This window comes from Uranotaenia lowii, chromosome 2 (genome assembly GCF_029784155.1).
Source record: "Uranotaenia lowii strain MFRU-FL chromosome 2, ASM2978415v1, whole genome shotgun sequence".
Classification (NCBI taxonomy): Eukaryota; Metazoa; Arthropoda; class Insecta; order Diptera; family Culicidae; genus Uranotaenia; species Uranotaenia lowii.
The window spans coordinates 172,565,715-172,593,115 of NC_073692.1; the positions used below are offsets into that span (position 1 = coordinate 172,565,715).

General features: G+C 35.9%; 1 protein-coding gene across 5 annotated transcripts in view; it reads left to right on the forward strand.

The window, feature by feature from the left end:
• Positions 1-20,916, forward strand: part of LOC129743646 (sodium/potassium-transporting ATPase subunit beta-2) — a 113,763-nt gene extending 92,847 nt beyond the window's left edge. For all 5 annotated transcript variants that reach the window (XM_055735726.1, XM_055735727.1, XM_055735728.1 and 2 more), the window contains 6 exons: positions 8,595-8,735; positions 15,259-15,378; positions 15,448-15,611; positions 15,684-15,794; positions 15,858-16,026; positions 16,127-20,916. In XM_055735726.1, coding sequence (XP_055591701.1) covers positions 8,595-8,735; positions 15,259-15,378; positions 15,448-15,611; positions 15,684-15,794; positions 15,858-16,026; positions 16,127-16,230 — 809 coding nt within the window. In that variant the 3' untranslated portion in view covers positions 16,231-20,916. The remainder of the gene's footprint in view (positions 1-8,594; positions 8,736-15,258; positions 15,379-15,447; positions 15,612-15,683; positions 15,795-15,857; positions 16,027-16,126) is intronic.
• The last annotated feature ends 6,485 nt before the right edge of the window (positions 20,917-27,401 follow it).

Genomic DNA, 27,401 nt, shown 5'->3' on the forward strand with positions numbered 1-27,401 from the left:
CAGCAGTGTCATACCGGATTTGAAGGATGATTTTTCTTTTATCTCTTCCATGTGGATGTGAAGGGAGGAAAAAAAAGGGCCGACCGAAGGACCAAACCGGGAGCTTTTGCTTCGGCTCTAGATTTCCGGGCTCTCGTCCTTTTCGTTGGACTTCTAAAGTAGGTCCTCACGAGATTTGCCCCACAGGCCCGGCGATGGGGATATTCTTTCCAGTTTTGTTTTCCTTGCTTTTATCTGTCTCGATTCAGGCGGCAGAGGCTGGCGTCAGGTTCAAATATCCCGAGGATTTGCATGGAGACGACCGACAGAAGCGCCATCCAGTGCCAGTTGGAAGGATTAAGAGAACATTCGCACCGGGGTTTGGGTTGGGTTTGCTCGCTCCAAACCAGATTAGATTGCCCATGTGTCTAAAGTGGCTCATTTGGCCTTTTGTTTGTTCTCAGCTGGAGTGGCTACCGGATTGAGATGGGGTTGCCAGTATTTCAGTTGTTGAAGAACTATCTAGAAAATTAAAAACTTTTTCAACTTTTAAAAGTATTTGCGTGTTTATTATATAATACATTCAACGAAACTCACTCGATGTGCCGTCAATGCCTGTCTGTCTGTTCACTATAGACTTTGAAACTACTTAACCGATTTGCATAAAACTCGAATGGTGGATAGTTTTGAGGCCAGGGAAGGTTCCTATAATGGTTTGAGACCCCTCCCCTCACTGGAAGAAGAGAGGGGCCTACCAAAGAAAAGAAATAAATAACTCGAGAACTGATAAAGAATATGAAACCAATTTTGACATGCGAGAGTATTTGAATTGGAGTAATATTGCTAGGAAGGTTTTAAACCCTTACAGTGAATCGAGGGGGGGGGGGGGTGGTCTCAAACATTTTTTCCCACAACTTTAAAACTGATATTGTAAATGGAATCAATTTAGACATGGGAGGGTATAAGGGACCTCTCCCTACTTGGATTAAAAGAGGAGAGGGGCTTAAATTTTTGTTACATCCTAAGAACTAATAAAGCGAATGGAACTAAATTTGGCATGCTAAGGTATTTTAGAAGCAGAAATATTTAAAGGGTAGTTTGCAACACTTCTCTTCTACCTTGGGGAGATATAAAGATGAGAGGAGCCTTCCATGCTATTTTTTGCATAACACGAGAATTGATGAAGCATATGGAACCAAATTTGGCAAGGGAGGATATTTGGATACGGGAAAAGTTTCTTAAATTATGTGAGACCTCTTCCTACTTACATTGGAAAGTAGGGAGGGTCACCTTACATTTTTTTTTGCTTATCTCGATAACTACTTAACCAAGGAAAAAGAAACAAATTTGACATGCAAGAGTGTTTAGGTATGAGAACTGTTTCAAAGAATAATTTTAATCCTCTCTCCTTTCAGTGGAGAGAAAGGGAAGGAGAAGGGGGTTTTCATACAATTGTACACATATCTGAAGAACACCTCAAGCAAATGGAAGTAAATTTGGCGTAAGAGGTTGAAAAGCTTCGATGATGATTTGAGATTTGAAGCTATTATGATGATTGAGATTCCTATCTTCCTTCTTTTCTAAATGTGTCATCTGGCGTTATTTAGCTTAGAAAAATGGGGTGGATTGTATGTTGGCGCAAATAATCGTCTAAAACGCCATGCGCAAAAGTACTCATTGCGTGTTAGAGAATAATTTGCTGCGAAAATATAATCTTTGAACCGCAATAACTTGTTTGATTGAATTTCAATCGTGATGCGATCTTCGCGTGAAATGTTTGTCTGAATTCGAATTTTAATAAAACTATCATGAAAAAGCAATCGATAGGTTAAGAAAAAAAATTGATGAAAAACCAGTTTTTATGTTTCTTCAGAACCAAGGTTGGATGGCTCTTCCCAATACAACAAAGAGCAGAGAGAAAACAAAACTGTTTCCAGTTCGGCTTCCGAGAGCAATTCAAGTGCAATTTCGTTGATCATACTCCACTCCTTATCCGAGTTTAGACCAGCTGTAAGCGACTCGGACAGCTAGTGTAAAAGCTCTTGCATCTCGGTGAGAGGAAGAGAACTCTTGCCTAGAGCGCTCTAGTGTTTGACTGATACACAGAGGTGCCAGGTGTGCTGATTTTTCAGGATTTGTCCTGATTTTCGAAAGACCGTCCTAATTTCTCAAATTGTCCTGATTTATCTTGATTATTTTTTAAAACGCTCATTTTGCCATTAATTTTTCTGATTTTCAAAAAAATCCAAATTATAATTGAATTTAAATTTAAATGATCAGGACATCGAACCAATCTGAAGTAAAATAGTTTAACCCATTGACCGATAACCGATGATAATCATCGGCTCAAATAATATTTTTCCATATATTCTGCAGGCCAGACGATGTTCTACTTACTTACTTAATGATCCCGCGCCGATCTCCCGGTGCATAGGGCCGTGGTAAAAGACCTCCACTGTTGACGATCCGGAGCCAGCGTCTTCACCTGGTCCCAGTCAAGATTCTCGTCAACAGTTCGGATTTCAGCGACTAGGCTTCGCCGCCACGAGTTTCTGGGCCTGCCTCTTCTTCGATGACCTTCTGGATTCCAATCTAGCGCCTCTCTGCAAATCTCGTTTTCATCTTTTCGCAGCGTGTGCCCAATCCATCTCCACTTACGTTCCCGAATCTCGATTTCTAGCGCCCTTTGATGACAGACGATGTTCTGCTTGCCTCAATTGCATAATTTAATGCGTCTACAATGCCTGTGTTTTGCCTTTATTTATGCAATTTAAGCAGAATAAGTACCCAAGCAACCAAAAGTTCGGATAACATTCCTCTATCAGGTTTGATCAGCTTAATCGAGTATGCTAATACAACTTCTTGTCAGCTCAAATTTCAAGTAGATAAACGAACTCTAAAGTTGACAAAAGTTCGCATAAATCGCCAAACAACTTCTAACCAGCTTAAAATTCTACTTTAAAAGCAGCATCAAAAATCGAAAAAATCACTCTTTCGCTCCTTCAATTACCATCTCAAGTCCGGTAATTTGATTCATATTAATCAGCCATGTTTGTTACTAACTCCCATTACATTTAAAAAACATGTTCTTACCAAGCCTCGAACCCGAGCTCACAACTTGAAAGTCGAGATCCATACTTGCTGCTCTATATGAACATCATGAGTAGGCAACGATTTTACTCGATGTGATGATTTTCTTTAAAACGACTTTCAGGTTCTTAATTTCTACTTTATTCCCACTTTCAAGTTGTTAAAAAGTTCTTCCGGAACTGAATGTGTATTTCACATTGTTGTTTCCCAAGTAAAGATGTGTTTATTTATGCATGTGTTGAAGTTCGAAAAAAGTAGATTTAAACTTTTAAATTTACTTCAAAGTTTCTATATTGCGAAGTTGCTTTTGAACTCCCATTGGAAGTAATTAAAAACTGTCAAGTTTATAAAATAGTACAACAGAAATTTTTTACGAACTATTGAGCTGTACAAAAAGACTTGCAACCCTTTACTAGCTACTTGATTTTAAAAAAAATTAGAAGTACCGTAAACTGGGTGATCTTTGATCACTTTTTTCATTCATTTTTCAATATTTTGGAAGGGGTTGCTTTTTCGTGACACCTAAAAGCTTTAAAACCCTTACTGAGGTGAGGAGTATAAAACATGATCATTGATTGCAGTAAGTTCAAACGACATTGGTGGTTATAATTAATTGTTTATTACAAAACCAGATTTCAAGTTTAGGGGTAACTTTGATCACTTTGGTTTTTACGTATCTCAAAATATTAAAATTTATTATTTTGATGGCATTAAGCACAGAAGGCTCATAACAACGAAAACAGTATTTTTTTTCTTTGGACTTAATTGAATTTTTCAACGTTTTCTTTCAAAAACAAATATACTCGAAAGATGGACAATGTTGCTGCATACATTTAGGGGCAAAAATTATAAACATTTTTCAATATTTTTTGGCCTCAAAAACAAATGAAATTTTCCCTTCGTGCAATTCCCTAAGTCCTCGTACTGTTCCTATGTTATTTTTTTCTTCAAACTTAACCATATGATAGGGTTATTAGCCATTTTTTCTATAGGGGCTTTTTCATGGAAAATGACCGTTTTTTTTTATCAATATCCAAAAATTATCATCAAATGACCATAAAAACAACACTTAAACCAAAACTAAACCAAGAAAGAAGTTGAACTTTCACATTAAACAACCCATTTGCTCCTAAAAGCTTACATTTGATCAGGAGAGATGTTTGTTTGTGAGCCTTCAAAAAACCAGATATTTTAAGATTTTAAAATTATATTTTAAGTAATATAAGAAATCTCCTTAAACAAACCAAATTTAGCTAATTTGTAACTCAATTTAAAGGCTTTCAAACGTTATAAACAGTTTTCAGATATTTTAACTTTATACTTAGTTAATGATGATTATCTGCAAAAATTTCATGTTGATCAAGGTTACCCCGCTGATCAAAGTTCCCCCAGTTTACGGTACGTAACAAGTAGATTGTTTTTCTTCATACAAACTTTAAAGTTCCCAAAAAGTAGAAACAGAAACGAAAACAGTACTTGAAAGCTTTTTTGAGTATTGGCTGAACTTGATATAGAATGAAGTTCCATGGGCCTCGAAAAAGCATTTTGAAAAGCAAAAAAGTTCCACAGAACTTTTGTACAGCTATATATGAACTTATTAGCTCGTTCCTTAAGTGATATTCGAACTTTTGGATGCTTCGGTAGTGCCCTGAAAATCTTGCCCTGGTTATGCCCTGAATTTTTTCCTTCATGGTGTCCTGATTTTTGACAAAACCGCCTGGCATCCCTGCTCAAACACCTCAGTGTATGGAGATAAAAATATTTTTAGACCATTTATCACACAATCAGAGGTTCCAAGTTTTCTGATTTTTCAAGATTTATCGTGTTTATTTTGTGTGTCGTCTGCATTTTTTGAATGGTTAAATTGAGCTGATTTTAGAACATAAGCGATTAAAATGTACTGTTGTTGATGAATTTTTGGTAAAATTATGAGAACTAGTGAAACTACATGTAAGAGCAGCGACGCCTGAAACACAAAATCCCAATCGATACAAAAGAACTGTAAAAATCGATTCCAATCGATCCTAGCTTTTGTCGGGAAACTTTCACCTTTCTAATTGAAATCTCAACCAAGGAGAGTATTGTGATTGCTGTTGTAGTTCAAGCAAATAATTTAAAAACTCGTCATATGAATTCATGGTTGAGAGCAATTTTTTCCATTGCTCTGGTGGTTCATGTTCGTAGTTAGAAAACTATGTGTTTGTTAACAAAATTCACCGTTTATTTCGATCCACTGGGCATCAAATTCAATACTGTTCTGTTGGATTTACTGAGCGTTCACTTTAGAGCTTGATCAATGAACCACACAACAGTGCGGCGGAATTTTTTTGTCCAAGCTTCCAAGCGGCGATGTGGCATATTAAATATCAACCCTTATTTTTTTTCTTCGATGTGTTCTGTTTTTGACAGAACCATCTGGCATCGTTTCACATAACGAAAAAAAATGTTTTCTTTCAAAGGGTGAAAAATTGAAAAATCCATCTATTAAACGTACAGAACCGTTGCAAAAAAAATCCAGAAATCCTTTTTACTAGATAAAGCTATACTTGTGGTAAATATGACCACTGCTTTTTTGGATTTTTTTTTTTCAAAAAATGAATGTCAAAGGAAGCGTTCAAAGCAGCACGTCTTTCTCACCTACAGAAAAAAAAAACTGTGTTCACTCTCAGATTTTTCCTCCTTACAATGTTCAATAGAAATTTCCGGAGAAGGGAATTCTCTACATATTAGCAGATGTGAATGCTCTCACTCACTCTTGTGTGTAGAAAATGTCACTCTTGATAGAAGTGCGATTTATCTCTCTCCGCACAGCTTGAAGGAACAGTAGAACATGGTTGCCATATGTACAGATTTATCTAGAAAAGCACAAATTTTTGAACTCATTTTTGGTACAGATTCAGTAGGTTCAGATGACAGATTTTTGGTGTAATGTTTAACAGTGTGACTTAAAATAAACCATGTAAATAATACTGACTTAATGAAATATTTATAGTTTATAAGAGAGATTGGTTTTAGAGCCTATAAATGGAAAAAATCTTCGAAATTATATCTATTACAAACAATGGAGTTGTAATACTAAACAAAAATGCGTTATTTGCACTGAGTTTTCATATATCGTTGGTACAGATTTTTCAACAGATTTTAGTCAAAAAAGTACAGATGAAAAAGATATTTTTGCTCGAAAGTACAGATTTCGATGTGTTAACACTGCAGTAGAAACAAAATTGCACTCTCTTTCACTGAACAAGCCAGAACACAACAGGTGGTATGAATAAGAAAATAGCAATTGCTTCGATAGCTTTTACTTAGCTCGAACTTTAGAATGGCAAAATTTGAAAGCATTTGCTCAGCTAGATATGAAAAAGCAGAGTAGAACATTTACTTTCAACCAGCTCCGGATAAAAAATATGCATGCCATTCGAAGTATTTGACTCACAAAACTGCTCGAAAATAGCAAAAGCAATTACTAGAGCTTTATTCATATCAGCCAATGTCTCAGAATCCTTTTCACACTTAAAATTTAGTGCAACCCCTTCCCGTCATCAGATTAAGAGAGAGAGGGTGAAAACATTTGGTTAACTCTTTAAATAAACGATAAAAAAAAAGAAAAAAATCATCAAAGCCATTCCTGCCATTGTTTCTATTTCCAAGTAGGTTTTGATTAAGTCGAGTTTGATAAATTAAAGAAAAAAATATCCCAAGTCTTGAGAAAAAAAGAGATTTTCAAGTAACTGTCAAAGAGTCACACTTACGTGTAAAGAAGGCTTTGGAAAAGCTTTCAGTAGCCTTATAGCTAAAGAATAAGAGGAGTTTTGGATAGTTTTGTTCGCTTCAATACAAACTGAAATACGAATTGGCTTTCCAAAACTCTCTATATAATCCTTTTGTATTTATAAAAAAAAAATGGTTTCTAGATCCTCTTAAGCTTCCAAGCGACACAAATGGCTGTAAAAAATACCTTTCAATTAATCATATGTAGAAAAACGGCTTTGAAGTCACTCGTTTGCCGAGGTAGACATTTATAATAAATTTGCAGATTTTTTTAAAATAAAAATTGTTGCTTGAATATATAGAGTTAGAGTACCTGTATCCGTGGTTTGGACCACCGGTTTGGACCCAAATTCCGACCGAAGCAATCGCAACCGTGGTCCATTATATCAGTTTCAACACAACTTTTTTTAAACCGGTATAAGGATTGCTCCAAAAGTGATGAAATTTGGTCCCAATTTGACGCAGTTCTATACCGTTAACAGTCAATAGAACACAAGTGGGATTACCAGTTTTTTCACTGGATTGGAACCAATTTCGTTGATCTATTAGCTTCAGAATGCACCACTCATTACTTCCCAAAATACCTTGTATAAAAAATACATACCTATATCTAGTTTGACGAATGGAAAGCAACAGGCGAGGTCTGGTAACCCTTTTTCAGAGCCCAAAGGGCCAAAAGCACAGATCATCCTTCCACATTCAGATACCTTAGTTGATACTCACCCATTTACGCCATCCAAGCAAACCGGGTAAAGAGTCGATGCCAAAATGAGAGGGATAAAAAGAATCTTCAGGGCGTTGTTTGGTGACGTTCGGTCATTAGATTCACTTCCGGGTAAACATAACCCCTTTTTCTTCGATTCTTCTCTACGTATGGTGCTGGCTGCTATGGGTTGTTGTTTGCTTTGTGTATGGGCCACCGTTAGCGTGTACCTACACAGTTGTCGTCGTCCTCTTTTTCCCGGAAAGTTTTTCTCTCGTCGACCGTCAGCCGGTTCCAAGCTAAATAGCTGGAGCAAACCGCCTTCTGGCGCTAGGATTTTCCTTTTTTCGGGCTTTGAATTTTCAATTCATGTCATCCTGAATGGGTATCATGTACCTAGTCATTACTGTATGTTTCCAGCCTGATGTTGTTTCGGCTTCCCCGGAGGGGAAGATTTTATGATATAACTCGGGAGATAATAATAAACCTGCACACACCGGCCTGCTTTGTTGCTCTCTAAGGTGACATTTTTGCAAACATTCATTCTAGGCAGTTACAGCAGTTGAATTAGCCTTTTTTAAAGTATTTTTCTAGAAACAAAAAAAGTTGACAGCAAGTTCACTCGGGTTGGGAAAAAGTTGTAGAAATTTTGACACTTGTAGCACATTTTGAAAATTTTGCCATGCAAAAATGTCTTCAAGATCTTCAGGCGTTTAATTTTTTTTACAACACTGTTTTTATATCAGCTGTATGTGATAGAAACCGAGCTTTTTTTGCATCACAGCAAGCGAAAATAGAACACGTGTTGTAAAAAAATCTGAAGGCCGCAGATCCGGAAAATGTTTTTGCGTGGTAAAGTTTTCAAAATGTGCTACAAGTGTCACTACTGTTTTTCAACACGAGTGAACTTGTTCTGAGAGACTATGAGGATTGCCGATTGATCTCTAGAACGAACATAAGACAAGACTTTTCTCAGGACCATTTTTCTGAAACATAACTAATCTCCATACACAAATTACTAATTTTGATTATACTTCCTTTCTCCTTACAGCGAAAATCCTCTTCTTTTACCTAGTCTTCTATGCTGCACTGATCGGATTTTTCTCAGCGATGCTTGCAGTGTTCTGGCAGACGCTAGACATGAAAATGCCGAAGTACCAGCTGTCCGAATCCCTGATAGGAGCTAATCCAGGTAAGTTCGCGAACATTCGGGGAGCTGGAAAAAATAGACAATTACTGCTTGTAACTAAAGCGTACGGAAGTTTTATTAAATCTTTTTTAGAAGTTTATTCAGCCTGAGATGTAGTGAATCAGCTTCTAGGAATCATTGGATTTTTTTATGCAGATTGTAGTAAGACTACCGCAGAACTGTTCTATTGTGCATAACTGGTGCTATGTGTAGTACCCCTACAAAAGCTATGGAAGCGATTCTTTGCATTCTTCCTATTCATCAATGTGTGCAGCTTGAAGCAAAGAAGCAAGCTCTGAGACTTGAAAACAATATATCACTTACAGGGAAAGCCAATAGTGGTCACCTAAAAATTCTCGACAAATTTAAAATCAATCCAATAATTTGTAGCAATAGAGATTGGGTCTTGGCTAAACCCATTTTCAAACATTCTTTCAATGTTCTAGAGCCTGATCGATTTACATGGAGCTCAGGTGGCCCCGAGGTACGATCAGGATCTTTATTATTCTATACAGATGGATCCAAAATGGACAATGAAGCTGGTGCAGGGGTAACTGGTCCCGGCGCAAATATATCGATATCAATGGGAAAGTGGGTGACAGTTTTCCAGGCCGAAATCTACGCTATTCTCGAATGCACAAACCTTTGTTTAAAAAGAAGATACAAACATGCAAATATTGTAATTTTTTCAGACAGCCAAGCTGCACTTAAATCATTAAAATCATTTAAATGTACATCAAAACTGGTATGGGAATGTATTGAGGCACTTGAGAATCTTGCACAGAACAATTCAGTTACTCTATATTGGGTGCCAGGGCACTGCGGAATTGAAGGCAACGAAAAAGCTGACATGCTAGCTAGACAAGGCTCTTCAATTCCGTTTCTAGGTCCTGAACCTTTTTGCAGCGTGTCTCGTTGCTTTTTAAAAATGGAAATAAGAAATTTAGAAAAAAGCATCATTGAACGAAACTGGAAAAACATTGAAGGAGCAAGACAAGCGAAGCGAATGATTGTTCCAAACATTTACAAATCGAAAAAGATTCTAACATTATCAAAAAAAGATTTAAAAACTTTTACAGGATTGGTTACAGGACACTGTGAATGTCGATATCATCTAAAACTCATGGGAAGAAGTCAATCTGACATTTGTCGTTTTTGTCAGGCTGAGAAGGAAACATCGGAGCACCTTCTATGTGAATGCCCCTGTCTTATATCAAAAAGAACTAGTTTACTCGGTAAAGGAATTTTAGATCCTTCTGATTTATTTTCTTTAGGTTCCAATAAGGTAGTTAACTTCATTCGTGTTGTTCTTCCAAATTGGGAAAATGCTGATCAACAAGAAAGTGACACTACTGTAATCAATCAGAGTGATCTATCTTGAGAAGCTACAGTAAATAGGGGACAAACCACAAAAGATCTAACAACTGGTCGCAGTGGTAGGGACCCAACAAAAAAAAAAAAAAAAAAAAAAAAAAGACTACCGCAAAATAATTAACCATTATCATTAAAAATAAAACTTATTGAGGATAAAAGTGTACCACTGCTAGATGAGATTTGAAAGTAAAAAACGTATTTATTTATATGTTTCAGTATTCGAAAGTAAAACGTTTTTCATTCGTTCAAGTTGTTCACAGTTATTCTACAAATAGGGGAAGGCGATTTAACAGATCTCTTCTAACCGATTCGCTACATTGTCATATTTAGTGATTCATGCCAATTTTTAACCTTTAATAGGGTACCGTTAACTGGAGGAACTTTGATCTCCGGGGTTACTTTGATCATCATGAAATTTTTGCAGATAATCATCACTAACTATATAAAAAGTTTAAATATTTGAAAACTGTTTACTACGTTTGAAGGCCAATAAATTGAGTTACAAATAATTTATTAGAAGATTTTTAGTATAACTTAAAATGTGATTTAAAAATCTTAAAATATCTGGTTTTTTGAAGACTTACAAACAAACATCTCTCCTGATCAAATTTAAGCATTTAGGAGAAAATAGGTTGTTTTATGTGAAAGTTCAACTTTTTTCTTTGTTTAGGTTAAGTTTAAGTGCTATTTTTATGGTCATTTAATAATAATTTTTGGATATTGAAAAAAATCGGTGATTTTCCATGAGAAAGTCCGAACAGTACAAATGGCAAAAACCCTATCAAATGATTAAATTTGAAGTAAAAAGAACATGGGCACAGTGCGAGGACCTAGGAAATTGCATGAAGGAAAAATTTCATTTGTTTTTGAGGCTAAAAAAAATTGTGAAATGTTTAGAACTTTTACCCCTAGATATATGCAGCAACATTCTCCCTCTTTTGATTATATTTCATATTATGTTATATTTTCGTCAATTGAGAACCTAGCTGGTTGTTATTTAATATTTCTGTAAAGATGAAAAGAATATTTATTTTTTAGTTAAAAATCAATACTGTAGGTAGGTCGAAACAAGTCCTCATGAGTTTTTTTTTTTTAAGAAAATACGTACTTATGTAGAAAAAAAGGAGGCCTTGTTATGCCCTGGGTTCTCGTTATGCCCTTATCTCCCCTACAACAAGTTTTTCTTTTAAATAAAACCTTGAATTCCATTATTTATTATTTAAATCTTGATAACAAAAATTGCATTTCTACGACCTTATTTAAAAAAAAAATAGGATTTAAAATATATACTCAACTATTATTGTAAAATGATTCAAAGCTGAATAAAAATGTAGTACCTATACATTACATTTATTATACTCTTTATCTGTGAACTGTTCAAGCAAAACTCTTATGGGAAAAATGTGTCATCAATTCCCCCCCCCCCCCCCCCATCCCCCTCCCCATGAGCCGGTTCTTCTTACAGCCCTGTATGAGGTGAATCAGTCGAGAAGCAAGCGATATATAACTGTTTTAAGCATGGAGTGTCAATTTGGCACTATTGATGTAATTTGAGTCTTTTTAACTGGGCTCACAGTTGGTGCATGTTGTTGTTTTGGTCCCGTTGAAAAATTTGAGTATTATTCCCAAGAATGCGAATGATAAATTTGCGTCGTCACTCTTTGAGTGCCTTCATTTAAAAATATATATGTGCTTTGCAATATCCACACTTCAGTTGTTTTTAAGCAATTTTCAAGTGAAAATCCGCCATTGATAATTTTCTACTGCGTTAGTAAAGAGATAGACCCTTTAGAATTTAAAACGTTAAAAATTTGAACTAATTATATTGGATTCTTTCTTTAAAAGATTGTTGCGTATTTATTAAAAAAAAAAAAAAGAAATCGTTACTAAGCAACCTGGAAAAAATCATATCTTATTTCAAATGAAGAAGCCAATTTTGATTGTACATAAATCGATTATTTACAACCTAGTAGATTATTCTGATGTGGTTTAAGTGGAATCGGGAAGCTCAAAGATTTGTTTTTGATTTTTTTTCTGCTACGATTATTACCAAACTTCCTCAGAATCCCTAACTGGCCATTCCGGGCCATGATTCTGTCTGAATCTTCGTCAGACAGTCTGTTAAAATGGAAGCAAACAGCATGTTCAACAATATACTCTCTGGAGCCACCCGAACTTCTAGATGGGCTTAAAAAATAAGTATGTTTTTCATCATCCAACAATTTACGCCGGGAGCCGTAGAATCTTTTCCCCAAAATTGAAAATTTAGTTATTTTTAACGACTTAACACATTTATTTTTTTAGATTTCTAAAAAAATATTTTTCGAGTCAGATTTGATAAGATTTTTTTGTAAATAAAATATAACCATATTATAAAACAACATAATTCTGTTATTTTTCAACGAAAATCATAAAAAAGCGCATCAAAACGTATTACAATTTCATTAGGTTTTCAAATAGATCATTTAAAATTTGTTGGCCTTTACCTTAAAAATTTGCAAATAAAATTTCAATGGTGTCTTAAAGTACCGTCTGCATCACCAAAAATTTTGCAAAAAAAAACAATGTATATCTCAATTTATGATGAAACACCAGACACCAAAATGGGCCAACAACTCCTTTCAGAGTTATAAGAGAAATATTGACAATAAATATCTTTTTTGCATCGAAAACAAACAATGCTGGTCGAAAAACTGCACTCAAATATGCACGAAGCGAGCGCTTCTAGCAATGTGGGAAAAATAGTACTTATCAAAGCATACAAAAACACTATTTTATCGTGATTTGTAGAAAGTTTGCAGCAAAACTGACTTCAAGTTTCAACCGATAATCTCATAACGTATGCACGTACGTATGCACAGTTTTGCAAGAGGTCACGGCCATTTTTGCACCTTTTTCTGTCGTTTTTTTTTTTGTTAATGCTTTCAGTTTTGCGTCGGTAATGCCCCAGATTTCTCAAAATAAACAGACAGTAAGTTCATTTTTTAAGTAATAGTACAGACATTTTAGTAAATCAATTACTTTTTTTGAACTTTATTCAAACAAATTTGTAGCAAAAAAGTGGGTGATGCGTGTGTTTCCTGGGGATCACTCTAGGGAGGATTTGGGTTTAATAGAAGAGAGGTAAATACCTCTTCTTGCAGAAAATGCTGCTTCTCTCCTTCCTCAAAGCTGACTTAAAAAGTTTTCGTCACTACCTTTAGTTAGTAAAAATAAAGATTTCATTAACATTATTACTTCAATTATACATCACGATGCCTCTTCAGCTTCGAGCGAGAATAATTTCACTTGGGAAACGATTCTACTATCGGTTAAACTGGACATTTAAATATTGTCGTATAGACGCAACTTTTGAAATAATGATTTAAAATCAATGTAGGCTGTGTTTGCGATTACCCAAATAGCAATTAGGGGAAAAAGAGGATACTTGATCCCTGGAAATACTTGATTCCTCAGCTTTATCTCGAAAATAAAATGTCTTACATAAATAAAATGTTCTAGAAAAATTTGCCAAATAGTACAAAACAACAAACTTGTTATTCGCATTCGCAGGAACAGTCGCCTTAAACTTCGGTTGGCGCTACGCAACAACTCTCCATTTTATGAAATTACAGTCGGTCGGATTTGCAACATCTTCTCTTAGTTCAAAACAACAAAATTGTTATCTTAAAAAATTTACAATTTTTTTTTTATTCTTTGCCCTTTGTTTGAAAAAACGAGCAAAATGTGACTTGGAGATCTTTGATATCATTTTTGAATGTTTCCCACGCGAAAAAATTATAATAAAAATAACTTATATATTAAAATGGAGACGTTTTCTTTGTAACACCATCACGTATAAATGGTCGGTCGGAATTAAGTGAAATTTGGTATCCAAAGGTTTTTCGGGTCAAAGATGATTTGTATAATAGTTTTAAGAATTTCGCTTTTAAATGTCAATCGTAAGAGTATAATATAAACTTCTTGAATAATGCCATATTATCAAAGCAATAGTAAAAGCTCATTTTTTAAAGAAAAACTTTTCCTAAATATATGTTATGGGTTCACTTGATCCCTCGAGTCCAAAAAGATATATTTTCTTTCTAAAAGGATGTTGATCATTGCTAAGCACGAAATTAATAATATTTATCCAATAACCAAAAAAGTGCTCTTATCTAAAAATATGAAAATTGCGCCTTCAGGTATGCAAAGAATTTAAGGTAGTAGACCAACTTTCAGAATTCTTTTGTCTTACACTTATAAACTGTAAAATTTAAACTGTTATGGCCAAAAAAGCCAATGAAACTCTTAACTTTAGATTTTGCATGATTTTTGCCATAATTTAGGGCGCTCTGATTAAAGGATCAATTCTCCTTCAACTTTCAAATATCACAATTTTTTTAGTCTCACAAAAATGCTCCTAGTCCATTTACGAGTTCATGTATCGATCTAACTTTTGCAGCATATAATCTTGAAATCACACGCTTTCAGAAAATGCAGAAGATGGCGATCTGCAAAATTTATCCAAAAAGATATGATGAAAATAGGAAAAAAGGATCAAGTATCCCCATTCTCCCCTAATGTTTTATAGCACGCTACTAAACCAAGTTGAGGTTTCATAAGAGGCTTAAGATTCTTTAATAAAGAGTCTTACAAGACAATCGGTATTACTTGGGTTATTTATTTTTAAACATTTGCGAGGGCTATTGTGACGCAGTGGCTCCAGAGGGTTGGTTGTACTTTGAAGGTTCTGATTTGTCAAATTTCCACAGGCTTTTTGGAATGCTCTTGTGTTTTAAAATTATTACCCAGATTCATCCATTTTTACAGCCTTCCTATGATCAGTTATTTAAATCGTGCATCCGAGAAATTTTGATTGAACTAACGATTTAATATTGTTTCAAGTCAATCATTGTCAATTCATTTTTGTGTAGAGTCAGAAACTTATACCTTTTTATCAGCTCACACATTATTTGGGTTCATTTGCCGATCTAGAATTGAACAAAAATATATGTCACGAAAATTATTCAGCAAGCGTCTGAAACGAACAAGCGTTGATGTTTTTTTTAAATAATTTTGAGTAAAACATTTAGTGGGTGAAAAAATTAAACTGACTAACGGTAATTTAAGACTCCTAACATCTGACGCTATTTTTTTTAAATTTCTTATCTAGGTCTCGGATTCCGACCGATGCCAGAGGACGACAACGTCGAGAGTACGCTCATCTGGTACAAGTCCTCGGACAACGGCAACGTTGAAGTCTGGACACAGGAGATCGACAAATTTTTGAAACGTGAGTAACAGCACATTTGACATTAACCAGATCAACCAAAACTAACCATAAAAAAACCTTCTTGAACAGCTTACAACAAGGAGCAGGAAAACCGCGTCGACTGCTCGTTTGACAATCCCCCACCGGAGGGCAAGGTCTGCAAGGTTCCGATGAACGAATGGGGACCCTGCACCAAGGCGAATCGTTACAACTTCAAGAAGAAGAGCCCGTGCATATTCCTGAAGCTCAACAAGGTTCGTTTTCGGGCTTTGTTTGTTTTCGTTAACACGATAGTTGAATGGTTTGTTTATTATTTGCATCCACAGATCTTCAACTGGGTTCCATCGTTGTACAACACCACCGAGGGTTTGCCCAAACACATGCCAGAGGATCTTCAGGAGCACATCGGTGCTGAGCTCAGCCGTGGAGACAAGAACGTGAGTATAACGTGGGTAGTGGGCAAACTGACTCCAATAATGAACTCTGTTTTATGTCCCCAGGCCAACATTGTCTGGGTTTCCTGCGGTGGCGAGAATCCGGCCGATAACGAGCACATCGGCCCGATCAACTACATCCCCCGTCGAGGATTCCCGGGATACTTCTTCCCATTCAAGAACATCGACAACTACTTGCCCCCGATCGTAGCAGTCCACTTCGAGAGCCCCAAGAGTGAGTGTCTTCTTTTGAATCTATGATTTTGTCACGGTCGCCATGAGTTATGTTTCTTTGGACATTAACGAGTCTCTCTTGTTTTTTTTCTCGTCTGCAGCCGGTGTTCTGATCAACATCGAATGCAAAGCCTGGGCCCGCAACATCCACCACGACCGAGCGGATCGAAGAGGGTCGGTCCATTTCGAGCTGATGGTTGACTAAGAAACGCGGCCATCGTCCCTAGTAGCAGCTGGCAAGAGTAAGGCAGGCCGAAGAAGATGAGTCTAGGCGGGCGGCGGAGGACAACGACTAACGACGGAGCATTCAATTCAACAGCAGCAACCAGAGAAACCACAGAGAAGCCACAACAGCAAACAACTAGTAGTGAATGACAGCGAATGAGAAAGAGTGAAGAGAGGTAGATCAGAGACTAAGAAGATCTGATGCAAAAAAAAAAAAACACTTTCACAAAAACAGACAGACACACGCAAAACACTTCTAAGCGGATAAAGATCGCGCATTTTATAAGGTGTGTGAGAAAAATTGAAAAAAATCAAATAAAAAAAGAAGCAGATTCAAATTGATTCCGGATCCGAACGAAACGAAATTTTGAAGCTGATGATGTAAAATAAGTGGTGAGGAAAATTAATCTGTATTATGAACAGTTTAAATAGGAGTGTGCCCAAAAACGAGCCGGGTGATAAAACACATGAAAAAACAATTAATAATTGATAACAAGTATTGAAGACTAGTTGAAGGAAATTCGAGAAGAAAAAAAGGGAAGAACAGAATAAACAAAACTAGCTTCAACTGACATTAGTAAAGTGACGGCTTAATGAATGGAATGAAACATCGGAAAGTGAGTAATTCAAAACTAATAACAACAAATTTAGGTGCGATCTTTAAGTAATTTAAAGTATAATTAACAAAACAAAACAATATAGCGGTTAATGATAATACTAAAGAAAAACAAGCGCGAAAACATCATCTCGTATAGGACGAAAACAAATATGGATTATAAGCTACTACCATTTAACAAAAAAAACACATGTACAGCTCTTAAATGTATACTCATACTGAAATCGCGAAACCGACCCTGTTGAACACTTATTAATAAAGAGTCTATCATAAATTGAACACAAACAGATAACAATGCAACTCGAAGAAAGAGGTTAGGCCAATATCGGATCAAGGAAAGCGAAAGCTTTCGAGCAGACACATGACGGACTAGGGCGAGGTGGTGTGATTGGATATGATTGGAAAAATATTCAAAAAAAAAACCAAAAAATAGAAAATTAAAAATCAATCGACTGAACATGACGAATGAAACAAAAACCACACACACACCCAACAGGAACAGGAACCAAACCAAGGAATCAACCAATCGACGAGGACTTAACAGAATTATAACAACCAAGAATGGAAGAACACAGAAACGAACTACACAGGAACAGAAACACCGCCGCATTCATACGCATTCAAGAGCAAGCCACAAGGACGACACAATTGACGAACTCTTCTAGGTAAGGCTATTTAGATTGGACGAAGGATGCGCATTTCGGACGAAAGTTAATTTCAACAAGCAATTTGAAAACGCTGAATCAGTAAGTTTTCGAATTTCGCTAAATAAGAGGTAGTAGAGAAAACTAAGCTAAAAAAAATTCTGTGTACAAACGAGAGAGCAAATCACTATGGCAAAAAGTACATGCAAACATGAACAAGTGGTAACAAGCAAGTATGACTTATGCGTGAGAACCCGAGGAGAACACGGAAATCGAAAAGTAGAAGGATTATTTTTTATATAAGTCAAACATACTTAAATAATGTGAAGCTTTTATAGAGAAGTAAACAAAAAGAAAACACAAAGCATTATACAGAGACACTTTCACACAGACACCTGCAAAACAAAAAAAGAACATGAGAAGATAAAAGTTTATCGATATATTTGTGGTTTGATTGAAATCAAGAAAAAAAAAAGCAAATCTTGTTTCGTTTATTCGATTTTAAAGTTTAATACGTTAATGTAAGTGAAACTACTGAAGAAGAACACTGTTTGATTGGTAAGAAATCACAAATATATCCGAAATATCAGCAAGTATCGGCAACAGTTAGGACTAATTGAGCTATAGAGAATACAAAAAAGGGTGTAGTGCTACCAAAAAGCAGAAATATAGTGCAAAAAGCTGCAGAGTACCGTCAAATCATTATATGAGCGACATACGTTTACAAGGGCCTCTTTCTATTCTTACACTCACTGCCCAAAAACAAGAAATAAATAAAAGGAAAAAATAAAACAGATACAATGTATTTAAAAAACAAAAAACAAACAATGACAGCAGACAGCAAAAGCAAAAAAACGAGCGGAAATCGTAAAACTTTGCCGCGTTAATGCAAATAATAGAACCTGCAATTTCATCGTACTCCTAACGGTTACTCAATGCTCTCGAAAAAAAAACAACCAGAAGAAAGAAGAAAAACCCACAATACACCGCATTTAGAGTTTGCGATCAACCAATCTGATTCGGAAAATATAGAAATATTCGTCAACTTAATGTTACAATTCAACAACCGCTCGACCTAAAACCTAAATTGTCTTCATTTGACTCGGGAACGCTGGCAAATTGAGGATATTTCTGAAATTGATCGTCACCTTTTGCAGACTGCAGTAGACCAATAATATCTTTGGAGCAGAATTATTGACTAAGCTCTTAGCTAGAATATTTGCTTCGCTCAAATTAAACTACGATCTGATGTGTTGTTTTCTACCTTCAGTGGCGATTTCCAAGGAATAAAATTTATCAAATTGTCCACCTTATCAATTCTTCAGACTTTAATATCTCAAAATTGGTCAACAACATACGCTAACCCTTTGACAGTGTACATTCGAAATACACCGGAAGCTTTCTATCGAATTTCTCTCAGTGCTTCCAGCTTCAAATCGACTGAGCCGATTCCGAACTCAAGCAAAACCAATACAAGCAAACCAAAAACTCGAACGCTATCACGTTAACATATAGCCATCCCAAAGCATCCTGAAGCAGTGTGGCCAAATCAGAACTAATCCTCTCATCTCCCGCGGCAGTAACCGATTAAAAATTGATAATATTTGACACCCGTGCAAATAATCCCGATAAAAATGAAAATGAACATGCAAAAAAGTTGTTGAAAGTATTATTAACGATTATTATTGGGAAAAATTGATAGAAAAAATGATAAAAACAAAAAATTGAGCCTCGTATAAATAAACACCTACTAGCGAAAGTCAGTGAACAAAAAAAAATACGATAAAACCCAAACCAAAAAAAGGAAGAAAAAAATGCTATAAGTAAATGTTATCGATGGTGCGCCAATGCGATTTTCATGTGCTAACTTTGTCATTATTATTAGTTTTGGTTCATCTAGCGAACGCAAAAGCAGCAGTAGCAGCAAAACACACTCACACACCCGTCACTCGAAGGAGCAAATTAAACGTTTTTTTTTCGGTTCAAACAAAGAAGAAGAAAACATAAACATAAATAGACCCCCGGCAACAGCAACAATCACCCATTGTCAATGCTGGCTGGCGTAACATTTTTCGGTAAATTGCCCCTAGAATATCGGATTTAGAAAACTGTGTTTCATTTTTTATTCCGTTGTTTTTTTTTTCTGTTTACTATTTATTTCTGACACCTAGTGATAAAGTATTTATTTACGTTTTATCTCACCCGGCAACAAGTATTGTTTATTTTTGTATAGTTTGAAACTAGCTCATCTTACGTTCCGAGGATAAATAAGCAAAAAACTTGCGCACTGTGTTCATATATCGAATACAAGTTAATAAAGTTGAAAACTGTTTAGGTAAATCATAGGATTAGCTGTAATGAACAATGATCTAAACAATAAATAATGAAAATGCCCCTTTTTCCCCAAAAATAAACACTAAAAAAACACACCTACATACACACTTTCAGTGAGACAACAACAGAACGAAAACAAGAAAAATGTCATGCCGTTTGAAGCAGCCATATACTTTTTTGAGCTAAGCCATCAGTAGGTTTTGATACTTTTAGAAAATACTATTTTAGCAAACAGGTAAAAAAATAAATGAAATCGAAACTTGAAATCCTTAGTTTAAGTCGTATTTAATTGTTTGACCTGTATCGTGATATTTCGATAACTGAAATTGGACATTTGAAGGGTGTAAAGCAAGACAACAGCTGGTTTCGCTACATCCAATGTGCATCTAGATAAAATTTTCGAATATGTTATTCCGATTGTATCGCTAACCTGCTAAACGAAGATAAATTTAAATCCAACCGTCTAGCTTAGGCAATGTGTTATCCGATGCGCGACAATAGTCCATGTGCATCTTTTAGAAGAAACCCGAACAGTTTCAAAGCAGTTAAACACAGATTGTTGATGAAAAACTCGAGCAGGAATGACATACGTTGGAAACTTTTATTTTTGACTATTGGTTCTAGGACAATACAAACTCAGTTATAGGGAATTCGCCCCACTTGCTAAGCTGATGTCAAAGAACTATCTTAAACAGAAGTTATGCAGAAGTGGGGCACCGTATCCCTTTCACTATACTAAGTTTCGAGACTCTAAAATCCGCTTTCGGCATGTCACAGCAAGCATTTAAAATGGTTCTTAATACAAAGTAAAAAACAAAAAAACAACAGCAACAAAACAAAAACAATTTCACTCACCTAAGCTTAAAAATCTATTTAAAAACACCCACCACATCCACACAACGGAAGAAAGCCACATTACACACACGATTACAGCTAAACGTTAAATAATGGAAATTATAAACAAAAAAGTAATAACAGAAGAAAAAAAAAACAGAACAAAACCACATTGTAAAGCTATTATAACTTTTTAATGAATAATGAAATTATTGAAATAAAAACTGGGAAATCTGTAGAGACGAAAAAAATGCTGTTATTTTTTTTTCTTTATTTCACTTATTGGAACTTTGAAAGATCCACAAGTAAACTGTGTCAAGCGTGTCAAGTGATTCGAGTTTCTGTCTTTTGAAATTTTTGTTTATCGATGACATAATTCCACAATGCGTCCAACCATCTTTAAGAACGCAGTTTCTGATTGTTATTGAAAAAATTTAAAAAAAAGGAAATTAAGAAAAAAATATTTATCTTTCTGTTTCTGAGCGATGAAATCGATAGTCTATTTTAAAAATCCTGTGAGTAATATATATTTTATCCTAAAGTCTGTTTCACATAGAATCTGGTCGGATAAAATATATCATTTCTCCCCAAAGAAATAACGTACAACAACATTAAGAATGTTGTTTTGTAGGGTTTTTATTGCACTATAAGGAAAAAAAAATACATAAAAATCATTCGTCAGCTTTTCGGATGAATTTTCGAACTTTTTTTGTGATACCACCCATCGTTTTCTGCACAGTACTGCTGGTAACCTCATTCACCATCTTGTTCCACCACTTTTCCATTCGAGCGGGTTTTTTCATGGTTCTGAAACATTTCTTCAGTTTGCTCTTAACTATTGCCCAATATTTCTCGATGGGACGAAAATCCGGACAGTTTGGTGGATTGATACTTTTTTCAACAAAATCGATCATGTTCTCCTTATACCAATTAACGACATCCCGGCTGTAGTGGCAGCTTGCCAGGTCCGGCCAGAACTTCATCGAAACTTTGTGGGACCGAATGAATGGCAAAACCCTCTTCTGGAGACATTCTTCTTTGTAAACATTTCCATTCATTGTGTCCCCAGTGATGAAAATCTTAGTCTTCTTCCCACAACTACAGATCCCTTACCAAATCATCAACTTACGAGCAAATTTATCTGAGAAAACAAACTTGAATCTAACTGTAACATTCCCTTTACGCTTTACAAGGTAAAATTTGTTACCGGGTATTTGTCCAAAATCCATTTTGACGTAAGTTTCGTCGTCCATCAAAATGCATCCGTTGTACTTGGTAAACACTTTCTCGTACAACTTCCTTGCCCTGGTTTTGGCAACCAGGTTTTGTTTCAGCGTCCTGTTGGGGTGTTTGCTTGCATGATACGACCGCAAGCTTTCTCGCAAACAAATTCGTCGAGCTGTACTGTGGTTCGTCTTGAACTTTTTTGCCAAATCACGCAAGGAGATTCCAGGATTATTGTGAACTGATCGAATTACATACCTTTGCTCGCAGCTTCCGGTCATATGTTCCACTTTTACGCCTGGTTTGTTTTGCTCGATTTACCTTAAGGGTTTCCCGGTAACGTTGCAGCACCGAATTTACAGTCGATTTTGGATATTTCAGGAATTTCGCGATCTTTACTCCTGACCAAGTCGGTTTCTCTACGAGAGTATGCAGAATTTTCTCTCGCCTTTCGCGTTCCATCGTCGATAACTTTTGACTGACTGCTTCAATCTTGATGAAATTTTCACCACTAAGTAAACAAACCATCCGGATCAAAACACTGTCAATAGACTCGCGATGTGGCAACTAGGGGCGTATCAGTAATTGAAAAGATGCTACCAGATTCTAAGTGAAACAGACTTTAGACATGTTTGAGAACTACCGAATTTCCTCTAAGATTCTAAAAACAACAAAATCCAAATTTGAAGTGGTTCCTCACATATTAAAAAAAATTATCAATTTCAAAACTGTGTTGTTGTTCAAAAGTTTTTTAATGTTTTGAATAGGGATTTGAAATCACGATTGAATAATGCAAAAGAGTGGCTCCATAGACAATACAAAAGGCACCTTCTACAATAAGTACCTATATCTATGTGCTTTCTTAATTGTTTTTGATTAAAATATCAAAATTCGAAGAAATTGTTTCGTTTATGTCTACAGTATGACCCATAAAAGTACGACAATTTTTAGCAGCTTGCATTTGACTATTTTTGTAGGATTTTTGGTGCATGTATTCGCTGTTTCGAAACTGCACTACTGCCATCTGGGGTAGTACGATGTTGCGTACGAACTTTTACATTGACTACAATCAAAACTGAAAAGATTCTTATAAATAAATCCGTTAAAATTTTGGCTAAAAAACCATATACTGCACAGTGGTTTAAAACTCGAAAAACGTGATCATGGGCTTTTTGAAGGCTTAAATGTCAAAACCCAAGCAACCAAAAGTCCCATAAAACAGGTACAAAAACGCTTACTCAGCCTCTTCATTGATATGAAGTACTTTCCATGCAGCTCAAAATTTGAGTTCTTATTGATACTTTCAAGTTCCAAAACAAGTCTTAATGATCTTCTACTCAGCTTCCAGCGGCCTCTTAATTCAGCTTGCAAAACATCGCAAAATGAGCAAAAAATCTCTCTCTATCTCAACTGAACGCTTGGCTTCGGTTCATATCACCTTCTCTTGATTATTTACTGTGTTCTGTACCGGTGCCGCCATGATTCCACGCGCTGGATTCCAAACTAGTCGAATTGCTCAATTGCTTCTTTCCTATATTTCCTACATATATCGCATCAGAATGGTCACTCAATTACTAAATTACTTATTGAAAAAAAAACCTACCCGGCTTAGGGATCAAACCCCGACCTTCGTGGCAAGAATCGAACACGCTACCACAAGACCACGTCTAGATGTTGTTCTAACGGAAACTAAAACTCGAAGTGGTGATTGATTTTGAAAGCACCTCAATGCACTTTTTGTGACTTACCAAATCCCGTTTTGAGCACTTTTGTGCCCTTTATGTGACGTATAACGTACGTATAGACCACTTTTGCAACTTTCAAGTTCGTTAATGAGTACATATAGTTCACTCATGGGGATTAAGCAAAACAAGTCACATACAACGAACATATTAACCCTCATCCGCATTAGATTTCATTACCCTAATCAGCACTAGGAGTGTCAATTTGACACCACAAGCTCAAATCGTTATAACTTTTGACGTGTTAAACCGATTTAAACAAAACTTACATCAAAAGAAACCTTGTAATGTCAGTTAAATATGTTTTGAACATTATATACAGCTAAAGTTACAAGTTTTCTCGTTATTCAGCATGAAAGAAAAAAAATCCGAAAAAACATGCCTCACGAAAACTGCTGTAGTTCATATATTACACGTCCAAAAAAATATTTGCCTTATGCATATGAAAGCTGAAGTTAATGTCTACATTATGAAGACAAGAAATATTTTTTTTAAATTTTTTTTAATGAAATGGTCGCAAAAAGTTCAAAAAAGTGGTCTTAAAAACCTACTTTTCATTCGATTGCTAGTAAATACTGTTTGAGCGATGGTAGAGTTTTTGAAAAAAATATGGCAACAAACTTTATTAAAATTCTAACATTTTGCTGTCTTTAGATTTTTGATGCATCAAAAATTGAATTTACTGGAATTTTTCAAAGTTCACTACTTTGCGCAATTTTTTTACAAATTGAAATTTCATCTCTTTTTGTGGTCCACCGTCAGGTTGTACCCGGATTTTCAGTGCTTTTACTTTGTTTGGACCAATCAAAAGTATATTCATTGGAAAGCAAATTTAATCTACATTCTAGTGAGGTGCAACAAATCACGCTGTGAGATTTCACAAAAATATGAAAATTATAAACGTAAAATCATTCCTGAATTTCTAGAACAACAAGCAGCGCGTCCAGTAAAACGTGTTTGTTTGCTCTCCGAGTAGGTACGGTGGGTGGAGATTTGGGCAGAGAGCGAAGCCGACGGACAAAATAATGATGCGTGTCGTACGTTTCTTGGTTGGAAATTTTCTATTGATAGTTGTTCACGTTTGCTTGTCACGACACGCATCATTATTTCGTCTGTCGGCTTTGCTCTCTGCCCAAATCACCACCCACCGTACCTACTCGGAGAGCAAACAAACACGTTTTGCTGGACGCGCTGCTTGTTGTTCTAGAAATTCAGGAATGATTTTACGTTTATAATTTTCATATTTTTGTAAAATCTCACAGCGTAAATTGTTGCACCTTACTAGAATGTAGATAAAATTCCCTTTTCAATGGATATAGTTTTGATTGCTTCAAACGACGAGAAAGCACTGAAAATCCGGGTACAACCTGATGGTGGACCACAAAAACAGATGAAATTTCAATTAGTGAAAAAATCGCGAAAAGTAGCCAACTTTGAAAAATTCCAGTAAATTCAATTTTTGTTGCATCGAAAATCTAAAGACAGCAAAATATTAGAATTTCAATAAAGTTTGTAGTCATATTTTTTAAAACACTCTACCATCGCTCAAACAGTATTTACTAGCAATCGAATGAAAAGTAGGTTTTTTAGACCACTTTTTTGAACTTTTTGTGACAATTTCATTAAAAAAAATTTAAAAAAAAATATTTCTTGTCTTCCTGATGTAGGCATTAACTTCAGCTTTCATATGCATAAGACAAATATTTTTTTTGGACGTGTAACATGTGAACTACAGCAGTAACGAGAAAACTTGTAACTTTAGCTGTATATAATGTTCTAAACTTATTTTACTGACATTACAAGGTTTCTATTGATATAAATATTATATGAAGTTCATAATAGTTCAAACGACTTAAACAGATTTTACTTTTGTGGTGTCAAAATGACACCCAAAGTCGGAAAAGGGAGTTTTTTTGTCCAGGCTTCCAGGGTTCGTCCATAAAAAAGTAAAGATGCAATATTGAAGAACTTTTGAATTCATTTAGGGTCCCCGAAGAAATTTTTGTATTTTGAAGCTTCTGATAAAAGTTACAAGCCTTCAAACTTGCAATGGTGTCAAAATGACACCCTAATGCAGATGAGGGTTAATCACTATTGCAAATTTCAAGTTCATTAATGATTACATAAAGTTCACTTAAGGGAATTGGACAGTTGGTTCTCTTTGTCAGCCAATAAAGGGTCAAAATTTGGTCAATATCAACTTGACGTATTTCTTTCAATATTGCATTTCAAAAACCTGAACACCCCTCATTTTGAAGGTGTGTGTGTGTGTAGAATGTTGCTCCTATTTTGATTTTGGAATTCACTCTTCAGTTGTCAAAATGCCGTTCAAGGAAGAAGAGCAGCGTACCAAATTTTGCTCGCGCATCACGAAAATCCGAGCTACTCGCACGCAAAGCTGGCAAAATCGCTAAAAGTTGCCAAATCAACCGTTACAAATGTAATTAAAGTGTTTGGGGAAGGTTTGTGGACAGCCAGGAAATCTGGATCGGGGGAAATCGAAAACCGGAAGCCGCTGAGACGACAAAAAGAGTTGCCGGTAGTTTCAAGCGAAACCCTAACCTCTCTCTCCGAGATACCGCAAATAAGCTGGGTGTATCGTCTACAACCGTGCATCGAGCCAAAAACGAGCCGGACTATCGACTTACAAGAAGGTAGTGACTCCAAATCGCGATGATAAACAAAATACAACGGCCAAAGCGCGATCCCGGAGGCTGTACACTACGACGGTGCTGAAGAAGTTTGACTGCGTGGTAATGGACGACGAAACCTACGTCAAAGCCGACTACAAGCAGCTTCCGGGACAGGAGTTTTATACGGCAAAAGGAAGGGGAAAGGTAGCAGATATTTTCAAGCACATGAAACTGTCAAAGTTCGCGAAGAAATATCTGGTTTGGCAAGCCATCTGTACCTGTGTCTTGAAAAGCAGCATTTCATAGCTTCCGGGACTGTCAACCAAGAAATTTACGTGAAAGAGTGAAAGTTATGTGAACACGGTTGTTCCGTACTGTTTTGGCCGGATTTGGCATCTTGCCATTACGGTAAAAAGGCCATGGAGTGGAACGCCGCCAACAACGTGCAGGTGGTTCCCAAGGACAAGAACCCTCCCAACTCGCCAGAGCTCCGCCCAATTGAGAAATACTGGGCTATTGTCAAGCGGAACCTAAAGAAGACCGAAAAAACTGCTAAGGCGGCATCCATAAATTACGTAACGCAAAAAATGCACTTTTAACCCCCTACCTCCCGTATGTCACAAATAGTAACGCTTCGACGTACCCCCCTATGAAATCTACGTAACGCTGCTAATTACCCCCCTAATTTTTACTGATTTTCGAAGTAAAACAATATTATCGTAAAATTTTTTAACGTTCTTCAAAGCGGAATTAATATCTATCCAAATCGCTTCTTAGTACTCATTGATGATAACTCTCTCATAAAATAATTTGATTGTCTTATTACGAGTTGCTCTGTGTTTGTTAATTGATGATCCACCTTGTTTACTTTATTTTGTGACAAGAGCATAGCTTGCTATATGCTAGATATACTCCACTTAGTAATATTCGTTAGAATAACCAAAATTGCATTTTTTAAATCAATTGAGAAAAAATCGTAAAATTTCTGTCTTAAGGTTGAATTGAGTTCTTGAGGGTAGATGAACCTCATATTCGGGTTTGCAACGGTTATTTAACGGGTATTCGAAACACATTTTAAGAAATTTACCTATGAATCTTAAAAGAGGAAAGGTTACAATCCAGTT